At 50.8% G+C, this 14,411-nt stretch overlaps 4 protein-coding genes across 6 annotated transcripts; 2 read left to right on the forward strand and 2 right to left on the reverse strand.

The window, feature by feature from the left end:
• Nucleotides 1-572: 572 nt before the first annotated feature.
• Nucleotides 573-5,742, forward strand: stil (STIL centriolar assembly protein). 2 transcript variants are annotated; one of them, XM_058073946.1, is made up of 16 exons: nt 573-901; nt 1,024-1,137; nt 1,251-1,366; nt 1,822-2,003; nt 2,077-2,324; nt 2,387-2,470; nt 2,580-2,666; nt 2,730-2,880; nt 2,950-3,053; nt 3,139-3,247; nt 3,332-3,841; nt 4,240-4,324; nt 4,395-4,590; nt 4,659-4,743; nt 4,819-5,018; nt 5,114-5,742. In XM_058073946.1, exons 1-16 carry the CDS (start codon nt 819-821, stop codon nt 5,610-5,612), a joined length of 2,853 nt encoding a protein of 950 aa, XP_057929929.1. In that variant the 5' UTR covers nt 573-818; the 3' UTR covers nt 5,613-5,742. The 2 variants fall into 2 exon arrangements, with proteins under 2 accessions (XP_057929929.1, XP_057929930.1); XM_058073947.1 differs by having other exon boundaries at nt 2,953-3,053.
• A 127-nt stretch (nt 5,743-5,869) lies between these two features.
• Nucleotides 5,870-8,701, forward strand: serpinc1 (serpin peptidase inhibitor, clade C (antithrombin), member 1). Its single transcript, XM_058073948.1, has 8 exons — nt 5,870-6,004; nt 6,848-7,208; nt 7,272-7,487; nt 7,565-7,702; nt 7,784-8,002; nt 8,068-8,242; nt 8,321-8,385; nt 8,446-8,701. Exons 2-8 carry the CDS (start codon nt 6,849-6,851, stop codon nt 8,620-8,622), a joined length of 1,350 nt encoding a protein of 449 aa, XP_057929931.1. The 5' UTR covers nt 5,870-6,004; nt 6,848; the 3' UTR covers nt 8,623-8,701.
• Nucleotides 8,702-8,871: 170 nt separating this feature from the next.
• Nucleotides 8,872-12,814, reverse strand: zbtb37 (zinc finger and BTB domain containing 37). Of its 2 annotated transcripts, none has more exons than XM_058073842.1 (4): nt 12,264-12,814; nt 11,103-11,969; nt 10,925-11,024; nt 8,872-10,761 (listed from the first exon to the last, which is right to left on the reverse strand). In XM_058073842.1, the coding sequence occupies exons 2-4, from the start codon at nt 11,963-11,965 to the stop codon at nt 10,270-10,272; spliced, it is 1,455 nt and encodes a 484-aa protein (XP_057929825.1). In that variant the 5' UTR covers nt 11,966-11,969; nt 12,264-12,814; the 3' UTR covers nt 8,872-10,269. The 2 variants fall into 2 exon arrangements, with proteins under 2 accessions (XP_057929825.1, XP_057929824.1); XM_058073841.1 differs by having other exon boundaries at nt 11,103-12,044; nt 12,264-12,812.
• Nucleotides 12,809-14,236, reverse strand: LOC131129905 (uncharacterized). The gene is made up of 5 exons (XM_058073845.1): nt 14,116-14,236; nt 13,937-13,969; nt 13,503-13,793; nt 13,138-13,428; nt 12,809-13,059 (listed from the first exon to the last, which is right to left on the reverse strand). Exons 1-5 carry the CDS (start codon nt 14,207-14,209, stop codon nt 12,878-12,880), a joined length of 891 nt encoding a protein of 296 aa, XP_057929828.1. The 5' UTR covers nt 14,210-14,236; the 3' UTR covers nt 12,809-12,877.
• Between the last annotated feature and the right edge of the window lie 175 nt (nt 14,237-14,411).

Raw genomic sequence — 14,411 nt, forward strand, 5'->3', positions numbered from 1 at the left:
TGCTCAGTGAGATCAGAATCAGCTTTATTGGCCAAATATGCTTAGACAAACAAGAAATTTGACTTCAGTTCCATTAGATTTCACTGTATCATCACACATATGTATATATGTGTGTGTATATGCACTATGTACACATACACAGGGTTCTTGAGAGCTCAGCTGTTTTTCAGCTTCGGAGTGTAGCTCCTCTTGTTTAACTCTTTTTAGGGAGTTTCTAGCCAGCCTGCAAAGGATCCGATCCCCACTTCTGTTGGCCTCCTCCTCATTAGCCTGTTTGTATGTGCAGTACATTAAAAAAAATACTCAAAATGAGGGCTGCATGATATCTTCAACACTGTGACATCAGTACACCAGCCTTAGTTCATGTTCAAATTCCAGTAATTTGTGGCCAAGAGAGTTTGGAATGGCGCCAGATTTCGCGACAAAAAGTCACCAAGTTGGCAACACTAGACTCACCCTAAGGATACACACTCCAGTACTGTAGATGGCGGTATGCACCTAAACGTTGGTTGCGACCCGCCATAAACAAAAAGAAGAAGAAAGAAGACGCTTCCTATTGGCTGCTACTTGACCCCGCCAGCAGAGTCTGAAAACAGCGCCCAAAAGACGGTAGTAGTTTCTACCATTTGTTTCCGGTCAGATTGTCAGAATTTTTAATTTAAAAAAGAATCTTTGCAAACACATAGGCTGATGGCGTTACTGTATTTAGACATATTCCCCAGGTGAGTACGAAGCTAATGTACGAAGCCAGAAGTTCATGCGGTTAGCTTACAGTTAGCAGCGACTCGATTGTGTAAAAGTAGCCGCTGTGTCATCTGATGATGAGCATCCCAGTGAACCTTCAGGATCTGCCCGCTGGTGTTTTCCAGGAAGTCTTCAGTCCCGAGAATGTGAGAGGAAGGTGAGGGACTGTTAGCACACCCTGACGTTGAAGGATGAGCAGCTGTGTGTCTAGATTCCCTTTAACGTCACTGAAGAAGTCACCACCAGTTGTTTAGGTGACATGTCATTGTCTCCGTGTAGGCATGCAGGAACAGGAACGTCCCTCACGCCACTGAGCTTCCCTAAATCTAGATCGGCTCTGTGGGATGGCAGCCCTGTTGGAGAAAAGCTCCACCTCCAGCTCTGCTCTCCCAGGTAAACACTGAGCTCTTCATATGTTGTGTCTCTCTTTTTCTGAATTACTCTGGCACTCACAGTGTGTGTGTGTGTGTGTGTGTGTGTGTGTGTGTGTGTGTGTGTGTGTCTAGGATGCCTCGCATCCTCCTGCGTGAAAAAGCTCTTCGTTTGGCGCAGCGTCATGCCCGCCACTGCAACAAGTCACATGTTCCGTGCTTCTTCCTGGGCTCCGTGTCTGTGGATGCAGGTCAGAGGTCTCCACCCTCAGAAGTTTATGTGATGATGCAGACACAGCCCATAACCGGTGTAAATCCGAATGTTCAAAAGTGTCCTAGCAATTTTCCTCATGTGATAAGAAGCTGATGTTTAAGTGTTTTTAGGTTCCGTAGCGTGACAATTTTCATGGCCACACCCGCCTTGCAAATATCTCAAATATGCGGAGAAACAGTCATGAACCTGGCGCACCACATTCTCCACGTCAGCCTTATATGACGTGACGTGATGTGCTATCATCTGACATCAAACACCTAAGTGTCCAAAGCCAGCTCCAGTGTCACCAAGAGACGGAAAAGAACCAGGATGCTGGCCTGATTGAAATGGGTTTAGTTTGCATGCTAAAACAATATGTTAACCGTTTAGCACGGATACATTACTGCAAACATGCATCTTCTTGGTCCTTATCTGTTGTCCTATCTCATGCAGATGAGGAGGGTGTCACTGTGACTCTAGACCGGTTTGATCCCGGCCGAGACCAGGCTGCTGTGTCAGGTCGTATTCCTGCTGCCCCTCTTCCAGGAGACGTCCAGGTTCCTTGTTTATTCTCCTCCCAGAAAACATCTGATGACCTCATTCAGTCAGAGGCTGAGCTGTATCGCTCCTTCACTGTAAGTCCTGCCCATCAATAAGTGGTGTGTTCTTGCATGTCCCATAATGCACTGCAACCTGTTGACCGACTAGGTGCTGCAGCGCCATGTGAGCGGCCGACAGCCTCTCAGTCTGTCTCAACTCATAATGGTCAAAGGTCGTGTCAGCTGCCAGCAGCAGGCTGATGCCACACTCTTCACTCTCAGCTGGTCATCCATCTGTCCGTCCATCAGCTTGGACGTCCAGCCAGTCCGAGCCATCCCCATCATTCCTACGGCGCTGCTCAGGAGTCTGACCAGTTTGGGCCAGATGCGGCCACCCCACAACAGCCACCAGCGAGGGTGAGACGACTGGACCTGGTCACCACTGTAGAACACATTGTCATGTATAATGTAATGTGCAGGTTTGTGACCATGGATCAGACCAGGAAGCTGCTGTTGCTCCTGGAATCTGACCCCAAAGCTTCCAAGCTGCCACTCGTCGGACTGTAAGTCGAACACACACACACACGCATGTGACTTGACATGCTGCTAATGTGATTGGTCAAGAGTCACCGCTTGTGTTGATATCTGATCCTTACTGATGTCATGTGACAGCTGGCTGAGTGGCGTCACCCACGTGTATAATCCCCAGGTGTGGGCCTGGTGTCTGAGGTTCCTCTTTGGCTCTGCCCTGCAGGACAGGTGGGTGTGTACAAAGATAGTTGACGTGAGATAATGCAACAATGACATGTTTTTTTTTTCCAGGGTTCTGTCAGAAAATGGCTACTTCCTGCTTGTCATCTTTGGCTCCACCCACCGAGTCCCTCAGTTCTTTCAGTGTCGAGGTTCTGATTCTGGTCGTGGACAACTGCACTGCCAGTTGCTAAGCGCCTCCCAAGACATCACGCTCTATCAGGTGTGTGTTTGGTCTTAAAGATGTCTTTGAGAGGACAGCGTTGACGACTAAAGGCTTTTGTGTCATCAGCAGGTGGCGTGCGCAGATGTTCAGACTTTACACTTTGAGCTAAGTCCAGAACACCACGTGAGACAGATCGAAGTGTTTCGACATGCTCAGACCTCCTTCAGCAGGTGAGCTGGTGGAGATTTTTTTTTAGCTGACTTTGTCTATCTCGTTCCCGTCTGCATTCTGTCTTCTTAACTTCCTCCTCACCAGCGGAGCTCCGCCCACTGCCGCCCTGTCTGTTAGTGACCATGACTCAGGAGTAGAGGACGAAGACGCCTCACCGCGACCGTCACCAAGTCCACACCTTCCTGTTCAACAGGTGAGTTCAAAGGTCAGTGCTCCATGCTGATTTTTGCTTGCGACCAACGTAACGTCATGCTGGCGGCCATCTTTGTTATTTCAGACTCGACGAGTTCAGCCGTCAGTTCCGGAACTTTCGCTGTTGATTGACAGCAGTTTCACCTCCAATCACAATGTGTGGCAGGATACTAACTCTGCCCACAAGCTGCCCGCTCCCACAGGAAATGCTGCCTCCGTTGCTCCTCCCCCTCACATCCATAGTACCCCCAATCCGAATGTCCCTCAGCCATGCATCTGCTGCCCCCCACACACCCATGACTGCACCCCGGTGGTCCCCTCTAAGGTCCAACCCCCTCTCCAAACGTCTGCCCCGTCCAGTCTTCACCCTGTGCTTCCTGTTGTTCCTGTTGCTCCCCCTCTTTTGCCTGACTCCGCTGGGTCCTGTTCCAGCATCCTTCCTGTTCCAGTGCCAAAGAATGATGACCACCTGATATCCCCCACCTGGCTCGCCCGCCCCTGTGATGTGAATGGACCACAGGCAGGGGGGGTTCCATCTGATGCTTACCAGCTCCTCCTCCATAACGATCAGCAGATCCGCCTCCTGCAAGCTCAGGTTAGTGCCTTTTCTTTCTTTTCTAGTTGCACTGGATGGTGCACTGCAATGTGTTTTTTTTTCTCATGTCTCCTTACCATTTGGATTTAGAGAAAAAACGATAAGATGGAAATAACTATTTGATTCTGCAATTCAGCTAATTATTTAGTGGCAGGGTCCATTGCACTGCACCTGCACTGCCTCTAGTGTTCATCAGGGGGCTTCTCCTGCGCTACCTTCTCTTCACTGGCTCTTTAAGGCGGAGCTGTGTGTTGGACTGAAACCTAAAATGGATAAAAGTGACTTTGCAGCGGTCCGGTCCACTGAACATGAGAGCAGAAGACCCTCTGGCTGACAGTGCAGAGCAGTGTACATACAGTTACAGCAGCATGACATTGTTGTTCCTTGGATGTGTTCAGGTCAAGATGCTGCTAGAGGCTCAGGTGAAGCTTCAGGGAGACCCACAGACCCCCAAGACCAGGACCAGTATCGCCGTGGCAACAGGTAGGGCTCTCCTGTCAGATCAGAGGTTAACATGTAATCTTGGTTTTTACACTGTTTGACGTTATTTCAGGTGCCAGTCTCTTCTGGGGGGATGAGACCCCTCCTCATCAGGACCCTCCCAATATTATTAACAGACCACATGCTCCTTCCTCCTCCTCGCCTTCTCCTGCCTCGCATGACCGCTCTGCCACCAGGTCAGTGGGTGGAGCTGAAAACAGTGATGTCACAGACCAGGAAGCTCCTTGTCCCACTTCCATCCATCACAGGTGAGTGAGACTGGCAGCCATGTTGACAGTGTGCAGCCCACTGACATTGTCGGCTTGTTTTGCTTCAGTGTTGACGGCCCGCAGGCAACATTTGAGGCAGAGAGTGGTGGTGAGTCAGCTGACGGCCAGCAGAGTTTCTTGGGCAACCTGATGGTAAGGAGAGCGCCGCCATGCCGTCTAAAGCATGTTCACATTGCCACACACATGACACGCTGTGTTTGTACGCAGACGCAGCTGACAAGTCGTCTTCAGGAGTCAGACAGCAGACAGGAAGAGGATGAGTCCAGGAGGAGGAGCCTGTCGTCGGCAGCTGATTCCACTCATCCATCCAGGATGAAGAAGAAGGTCCAGGGGGCCGTGCAGCAGCGAGATGCGGACGTCCTGACATCTGAGGACAGCATAGTCCAGCAATGCATGGCCAGCAAAAGGTACCGAGGTCACGTGACCACCCGATCACATCATAGTTAAATCAGGTGATTGGTCAGTTGCTGACGAAGTCTGAGCCTGTGGTTTGTCTGTCCAGCACGCTAGTGTCAGAGGCGGTGTGCAGCATGGAGGTCCACCTGCGTTGTCACAGCCACAAGGAGCTCAGCAGGCTGTCCATGGGAGGCCACTCCTCCGTGCCAGTCCTCACCTCCTTCAGTCCCACCTCCTCACCGCCTCCTTCCCTATTCCACCACCCAAGCGCCTTGCTGTCACCTAGCAATATGTCCATGGCCACCAGGGAGTTCATGGGGAGGCGTGGTCTGATCCAAGAGGAGGATCAAGAGGAGGACATCTTGAAAGCGTTGCCACGCCGGCCACTGACTAAGAGCACCAACCAGAAGCTCCCCCCGCAGAGTCAACTTATCAGAGACCTGCGGCCCAAAATGCAGCTGTTGGTCGACAACATCAACGAGGACAAGGAGAATGTCGCTGCCTTGCCGCCATCTTTAGCCCAAACCAGTAACCGTCAAAGGGAAGGGTCAGTGGGGAACATTCTGGACCTGAGCCGACTCAGACAGCTGCCCAAACTCTTTTGACCCCGCCTCCTTGCCTGTGTCAGCTGGTCACATGATTTTAATACATATTTATGATTTACAAATAAAGTTAATTGATGATAGCACTCACATTGTTTTCTGTGTGGATAGAACCGATTGTGTTTCCGCTAGGTAGGAATTTCCATTAAAAAAAAAAAAAAAAAAGAATTTTGATGACAATGCCCCCTTGTGGGGCCAGGCACACTTCCTGTTTTGACCACACGTCACAGGAAGTGGTTTGATTCTTTCAAAATGTGGGAGTCAAGGCCTAATAACGCATGAAATGAGGTCAAAGGTTGGAGTGATGTTTGGACACTGCAGGTCATTGACTTTCAGTCTACACACACAAACACACACACACACACACACACACAGTCGTCCTAGTGTCTGCTCAGGTAAGACATCTCTTTCAATAAATTGTGTACTCTGTCACAAATCAAGGTTAACCCAAAATAGGATCTGTCCACTCAAAATTCTTGTTTGGGACTTTTTTTTTAAACTTTTGTTGTTGAAAAGTTTGTGTTGTTTTAAATGCAGATATTTGTGTTACATTCTAAAGCAGCGGTACAAACGTTTTGAGCCCAGTGACCGCCTCGTTTCTGTCTTGTAGCCATATATTTAAAAAATCAATAAAAGCTAAACATTACAGTACAAAACAGTTCAACTGAATTCAGATTCAACATCGGTGAGGGCCTGGCTTTAGTTTTCAGAGAGAGGATAATAGCTTTAATGACAGCTGTGGGTGACAGGCGTCCATTTTGAGTCTTCTTTTGAGTACACAAGAAATTGAATGGAATGGCACTGAGGAAAGTTATGGATAGTTCAGTTGGGATAGACTCCAGCATACTCCTGAGGCATAGAAAATGAATGAATAGAACTGAATACAAAAAATCATTTCAAAATTTGCACGTCTATTTGTTGTTTTAGTCGGGGCCCATTTCTAAGACAGATTATTGACAGATGTAGGTTATCCATCCATTCTTTTTCTATGCCGCTTGTCCTCACGAGGGTCGCGGGGGTATGCTGGAGCCTATCCCAGCCGACTTTGGGCAAGAGGCAGGGGAACTCTGGTCTGGTCGCCAGCCAATCACAGTGTATAGGTTATTATGTGCAAAGATTTGCAATCACATGAATACACCGTTCCTGTTGTTACCAGGTGACCTGTGACCTTTAGAGGTCAAATGTTATTGAATGTCATGCCGCAACACTGGCCTGGTCTCTGTATCGCTTCTCTAAAGGATGTCATCTTCTGATTGGCTGTTGCTTCTGAGCCTCTCGTCGCTGGTCTCGGGCTCCGCCCACTTAGACATCTGCACCGCCAAACCCAAGGACCTCCCCCTAGAGCCGCGGTGTGTCTACCGCCGGCCCGATGCCGACACCCCAGAGGAGCCAACGGACGAGCCGGTTCCTGAGTCGACAAACCCACGAGTATGGGAACTGTCAAAGGCCAACGGACGCTTCGCTCTTTCCCTCTACAAACAGGTGGCGCTCAGCAGGAGCGCCGACAGCAACATCTTCATGTCCCCCCTCAGTGTGTCCACCGCCTTTGCCATGACCAAACTAGGCGCTTGCGAGCACACGCTGCAACAGATCATGGAGGTCAGTAGTGATCGCTTGTTACGGCGCTAGTCTAGTGTCATTTTCCATGCTCTGTGTGCACAGGTGTTCGAGTTTGATTCCATCAAGGAGAAGACGTCGGATCAAGTGCACTTCTTCTTCGCCAAGCTCAACTGTCGTTTGTACAGGAAGAAAGATGCCACCACCGACTTGATCGCCGCCAACCGACTCTTTGGAGAAAAGTCTCTGCGCTTCAACTCAACTTACCAGAACATCAGCGAGGTCGTTTACGGTGCCAAACTGCTGCCGCTCAACTTCAGGGTGGGTTCCCGTACTTGGAACACTGTGATCTTCAGAACCCATTCTGGGTTTCACTCTTGCTTGCCTCTGTGATGTAGGACCACCCGGAACAATCCCGCCTAACCATCAACCAGTGGGTTGCCAACAAGACGGAAAATCGCATTCAGGACACACTGCCAGAAGGGGCCATAGACGCCAACACGGTTCTGGTCCTGGTCAACACCATCTACTTCAAGGTATCTGAAAGGAAAGAATGTTCCACCAAGATCATTATCTATTCTACGCGATGCTAAGCGAGTGTTCTGGGCGTTCCGCAGGGTCAGTGGGAGAAGAAGTTTGACAAGGACAATGTCTACATGGCAGACTTCCGTGTGGACGCCTCTCGCACATGCTCTGTCCACATGATGTTCCAGGAGAACAAGTTCCGATATGCCCGTTTGCCTCAAGAGCGCGTCCAACTGCTGGAGATGCCTTACCGTGGCCGTGACATCACCATGGTGATGGTGCTTCCGGGCCTGGATACCTCACTCACGCAGGTACTGATGTGACAACTTCTGCTTGCACTCGTCTCACGTGGCCCAGTGGCGTTGCTGCTCCGTAGGTGGAGGCGGGGCTTGACCTGCACACACTGAGCGGCTGGTTGGATAAGATGAAGGAGACCAGCGTATCCGTTCACATCCCTCGCTTTCGTGTCGAGGACCGCGTCCACCTTAAGGAGAAGCTGCAGAACCTGGGCCTGACGCATCTGTTCAGTCCGAGCCAGGCCAGCCTGCCGGGTGGGTCTTGGAAGCACACCCGAGTGACCACTGAGACACTTGTAGAATGGATCCTTCAATGTGGTTCTTTCTTATCAGGTATGTTGGAGGACGACAGCGATGGCGTTTACATCTCAGATGCCTTCCATAAAGCCTTCCTGGAGGTATGTCACATGGTGGCGTCCCACCTGGGTGGGATGTCATGACCGCTCGTCTCTCTGCAGGTCAACGAGGAAGGCAGCGAGGCAGCTGCTGCTACCGCTGTGGTGGCTGTGGGTCGCTCCATCAACTTGAATCGGGAGATCTTCATGGCCAATCGTCCCTTTTTGCTCTTCATCCGGGAGTCGTCCATCAACACGCTGCTCTTTATGGGCCGTATGGCCGACCCCTGCCATCTTTGACCCTGTTAATCAAAACATTCATCAGTCGTGAGACTGAAATATTTGACAATCCTAATAAAGTCATTTTGATGTGACTCAAGCTCTTGTCATGGAATCATCTCAATGACAGAGATAAATGTAGAAGGCCCCCCAAGCTAGCAGTGACTTAGCGCTGGACGTGACATGCTAACTACTTTGGAAACATGTCATCGAGTTCCCTGTTAGTCAAGTTGTAGTGAGTTGTTAGAAAAAGTGGCAAGCGGACACTTTCAGTCAGGTTTTTATTTTCTTGAGTGAAAGAAGCAGTTGACGTTTGGCTCTGCTCCCTCCGACGTGAGCGTGTGACATCAAACCTTCACTTCCTGCTTGTTAAAAATGTTCCTAATCCATCCTCCTTAAGCGGTTTAAACCAGTCAGTCGGTTAAAAAAGTCTGTGACCTTCAGGAAACAAGTCAGACACCATGAAGGTCAGAGGTCAGAGGATGATGAAGTGAGGTACCACAGAAGAAGAAGAGGACGAGTCCGAGTCTTGGTGGTAGAACCTGAAAGACGTGATCTAAGAACATTCTAGATCTATGTTTATTGTTCATAAATTAGCATTCCTGTTCGATCAATCCAGATCCGATTCTCACAGGTGGGGTGAACTCGGACCGGGATCAGGTGAGGTAAAGTGTCGTGGAGAGGCGGGCCCTGTGTGGCTCAGCCAATTAGGTTGAGGTGATGTGGTTTTGTACAAGTAACGTTTGCTAGCCTTAGCTTGCTGCTACGTGCGCGAGTCCTGGTCTACCCGATGGAGACTGGAGCGGTTTGCATAAAAAACAAGAATGTGGTTCACACGCGAGTCGTCTTGTTTTCTTTTTTTGTTTGTTTTACCAAAACTTTAAGTGCTCAAGTTGTTTGGAGGCCATCTTTGAAGTGGTAGCAGGTGAACTTTGACCTCAGGTATACGTATTGGGAGATCCTGGGTCCATTGAATGTGGCACCTTCATAAGTGCAACAGCAGGTCTGAGTTAATGAGACGACATTTTGTTCATTAGCACTGACTAGCTGTGTTCTGGCCAGTGAGTGGTTAGCTTCATTTGATCATAAGTGATTATTTTCAATATTAGCGGAGTTGTTAGTGACACACACTAAAAAATATAAGAGCTTGTATACGAGCAAATTTTGTTTTTCATTTTTGTCTTTGACCGATGTACTAAATGTCGCCTCTTTGCTTTAATTCTTGATCCAGGAAGTCAGAACCGAAACAAAAAAAAAAGGATGAAGCGCTCCCCGGGTGGTGTATTACATGGCGACGAGAGGTAACTGAGCTGCTTAGCTTATCTGAGGTTTGTCCGTTGAGACCCGAACTCAACGATTCTTTGCTGCGGTGTGACGACGATTCAAAGACCAAATCCGGAGGGACCAACAACGGTTCCGGGGTAGGTCAGAGTGCGCCTGAAGGAGGTCTTGTGATGTAACATCGGATGTCAAATCTTGCCACCACTCCCAAGTGTGTAATAAGGTTTGAACCGTGGATCAACGCATTGGCTTCAAATGAAATCACTTCATTGATTCGGTGCGTTCGGGAGCGTCATTCAGGCTGATTGTCAGGAGGCAGAGAGGAAGGACGTGATTGGCTGAAGTGGTGTCAGATAAAATAAACGGAGGACCCTGGCGCCAACTGTCTCAGTCGGGCCCCGTGGTGGAGACTGACGCGTGGGGACCCTCAACGTACGCCGCCCCACTCCCGCCACCGCCTTCAGGCTCCTCCTCGCCAGGAGAGGCGTCGTCACTGGGGCCTCCCCGGGATGTGAGAGAGGCAGTGGTGGTCTCGGGGGAGGCGCTGTGGGTGTCGTGGCCCGGATGGTTCTTGCGCAGGTGCTGGTTGAGGATGGCCTGGAAGGGGAAGCTCTTGGCGCACAGGCGGCACGTAAAGGGCTTGTTGCCCGTGTGCTTCCGAATGTGGTATTCCAGCTGGTCCTTGCGGGTGTACTTCTTCCCACACAGGCGGCACACAAACGGCGTGATGCCCATGTGCAGGCGCATGTGGCGATCCAGGCTTCCTTTTTGGTTGAAGGACTTGCAGCAGTAGATGCACGTCAGCCTCGGGTTGTACCGGAACCAGCGGTCACCCGCCTGATCCCTCACGTAGTCCTCGTAAGCCGCCGGCTCCTCGCCCTGATGCCGTCGCCACAAAAATGAACATTTGGTCAGAACCAATGCCCGTCCAGAAATGTCACTTTTCATTCAGTTCATCAATGTTAAATATAACATATAACATAAACATAACATTTATACACGATGTTGGAATCCTACAGAACACACAAGTAATCAAACTAACCAGGGAGCTGGCGTGTCCTGGGTCATCGGTTCTGCTTGGAGATTCGCTCTTGGCTCTTTGATGGTCAGCAAGGACAAGGACGCTCCCCGTGGGGCTGAACCTGGCTCACACACACGCAAAAGTGCGTCGTGTCAGGCGGTCAGAAGCAGGGTGGACTCACGAGGCATAAAGATCTCACCTGTCAGTGTCACCGACACTGCTGGACGGTCGTATGGCGCAGCTTCCTGGCACCAGTGTGCCGTGTCCCGACACGTCAATCGTCATGGCACTGCCCCCCTCAGACAGGCTCGCCACCTCCCGGTCACGACCCGTTCCAATCCACTGCTCCGTCCGCTCAGTCTTGATCCTGACTCCATCCACAGTGGCGCCCTCGTCCACCTCGCCGCCAGTCTCCATGTACCACTGGCCCGCCCGGTTGATGCGAAGAATGGGTTCTTTGGGAGCCCGGCTACCTGAGGCCGCGGGCTGCTCCAGCCCGCCAGGTCCAAGCGTCGGGCTGAGTGTTTCCTCGCCGGGGCTGGCTGCCTCGGCGCTTGAGCCTAGCGGTGGTGGCGGTCCAGCCTGACGGGCTCCTCTGACCGGTGCCTCCAGGGTTCGGGGGCGTGGTGACACCGCATCCTGGTCTGCGGTACGCTGGTCCGGGTCGGCCACACTGATCTTGAGGTGGATTCCTTCCAGGATGTGCGTGCAGCGGTCGATGACGTCCTGCATTTGCAGGAAGCTGGCGGCTGTCAGGTAGCTGATGATGTCACACAGCTGCAGGCTCAGGCGACCCGTGTAGCAGAATCCCAGCAGCTGCTCGAATACCGATGGATTTCGGATCACTGTCAACGACACTGTGCTCATCTGGCTCAGGGCCATGTGATCTCGGAAATATGGCGAGCTTGCAGCCAGTACCACCTTGTGGGCCCGGAAGCTCTGACCCTGAACATGGACCACGATATCGCACAAGCGCCCTTGGGCCCGTAGCTGGTTCAGGTGGGACAGAACTGAATTGCTGAAGTCCGGAATGTCCAGTTGAATGCTGCCGGAGCGCTCCATGACGCTGCAAACATCGATCAGATTGTTGATTAGGGTGACCAAACCTGGATCCGATCTGGATTGCAGCTGACTGATGAACCTGGGCGAGTAATCACAAGTGTAAACAGGAAGTGTGTCTCATGGACACTGGACATTCTTATTAATTTTGAATTTAGGGGGGTAAATACAGACATACTGGATCCACCCACTGAGTTGTGACGTCATGCGTCAGCTGATGACCATCAAATTGACCCGTACTATTAGCACTTCCGGTCTGCTAACAAGGCTCCCAACCAGACCACATGTGTGCTAAGCTCACCTGAAGGTGGACGTGGATCAGGTCTGCTTTCAGGGACGCTTCAGTCCTGCAAACCGCTGGCCATCACTGGCGGGACGGAGGCTCTGCTCAGCTCGACTCGGTTCGGTTCGGTTCAGTACTCCGAAGCTCCAGCGGCGCTTGTGTGTGGTTCAAGGCCGAGAAAGAGACGCTGAGATAGGCTTCCGCCCCGCCAGCCGCCGCAATGCCGCCATTCTGCTGGAAGATGTTTCTGTTCAGGTTCGCTTCGGAGTCTCTGGGCCGCTCGACATCTTTCTGTTGGACGGTAGCAGGAAGGAAGGAAGGAAGGAAGGAAGGAAGGATGGAGGGAGGGAAGAAAAGGCGCGGGGCATGATGGGAAGTGTAGTGTATGTCCAGAAAGCAAGGCTGTGACACTTGTTCCTCACAGACTCCTCCTCCCGACATGCATCTGTCATTGTGTGTGCGCGCGCGCGCGTGCGTGTGTGTCCCTTTGACATGAACAAATGAAACAAGCTGATGGCGTGCATTGTTGGTCACCATGGTAACACTGGAAGAATGAGTAAACATTGTCTATTAGACCCCTGTCAGTGATATTTAATAGTATTTTTTCAATGTTTTATTATGATCAGTCAGTTCTAATTTTCTGGTGGTGCAAGGTCACAAATGGAGTTGAGCTGCATGCCACTGTCTGTCCCGTGAACTTTGACCTTTGTCCCGCTGCCACTTGCGAACGTCCAGCTGAGCCCTCGGAATGCCACAAGTTCCCCCGAGTTGACGGGAACTTTGCAGTCCAGTGAGGACGATGCCTGTGCGGCGTCTGCACATCAAAACAGATGAGGTCAAAGAGCCATCACGAGCATTCGCTTGAGCAGCCTGAGCATCAGCACTACGTTACCGACTACAAACAGCATGTTGTTGTTGCTAGCATCAGAGTTAAAGTAAAGGTCTTCATTGGGTCGGTAGCGGCAGGTTAGGTTGACAGGAAGGAGTACGGCAGGTTCTGCCCAGATGGCCAGTTGGCTGCCTGTCAGGTTACGTCGGCAGGGTCCCTCAGCGATGCGGTCGTGGTCTCTGTAGAAGTGACATTTGTACACAGGCAGGTGCGGCGGAGAGCAGATGACCTCCACGTTGTCCTCTGGAGAGACGACTGGGTGGCTGACTGACAACGTGGGACTGGGACTTGTACCTGGGGAAGTCAAGTACATGTCAAAACCAGAACCATAGATGATAACATTGTGACAAAACCTTTTATGGACTGACCCCAAACCACAACACTGGCGCCGTCGCTAGACACAGACGTGTACTGTTGCAGCTGGTAGTCGCACCTCAGCGACACCACACTGCCGACCGGCAACGGTCCAAGAAGGACACTGGACGACAGACTAAAGACACAGATGAATTCCAACGCCGTCATCAGTCTGAAGGGGAAACGAGAGTCTCCTCGGTAGAGACGACACTCGCCTCCTCTGTAGTCGATTGGCAGCGTGCAACTGACCTCCACATTCTCCCCCACCTTTATGTCTGAACTATTGACCAGGATCCAAGGCTTGTCTGAGCACAGCAGCACATGTACACAAATAAGTTATCAACCTGGTTATATACTAGATAACATGCATACATACCAAATGCACTCCGCTACAGACCAGGTTTTAAACCAGGGAACAGACGGTACAGAGTGACTCGCAGTGACTTACCCGTCCATGTGGACCTGGCTGCAGCTGAAGCCCCTGTCAATGAAACTAAGTCAGCAGTTCTTTCATCGGGACTTAATTTGTGTTCATGTTCTTGTTCGTCACAAAGACATTAGCAGTAGAGAACTTCACAAACATTGTTAATAATACTAATTTGAGACTTGATCAGGATTTGGACTCACAAGAAAGAGTGAAAGTGAAGAAGAGCACGCTGGGGTCCATGTGGTCCATGTGAAGTCTGGACGAGTTCTGACAGAACAACTTGTGCTGGAACATTAACCGCTCAACAGGTCAATAAACCCCCTGGCCCCGCCCACAATAACCTTTGACCTATCTGGAGAAGATTGAAAATAACAAAAATCCGATATCTCTGATTTGGCTTTATCTCTGAGTGGCCACTAGGGGGCAGCAAACGCTGAAAGTCATCCAAGGTTCAATTTACAGTACTATGCCTGGTCTACATAGTCCTGGTTCAAGG

Source organism: Doryrhamphus excisus, chromosome 5, assembly GCF_030265055.1.
Source record: "Doryrhamphus excisus isolate RoL2022-K1 chromosome 5, RoL_Dexc_1.0, whole genome shotgun sequence".
NCBI lineage: Eukaryota > Metazoa > Chordata > Actinopteri > Syngnathiformes > Syngnathidae > Doryrhamphus > Doryrhamphus excisus.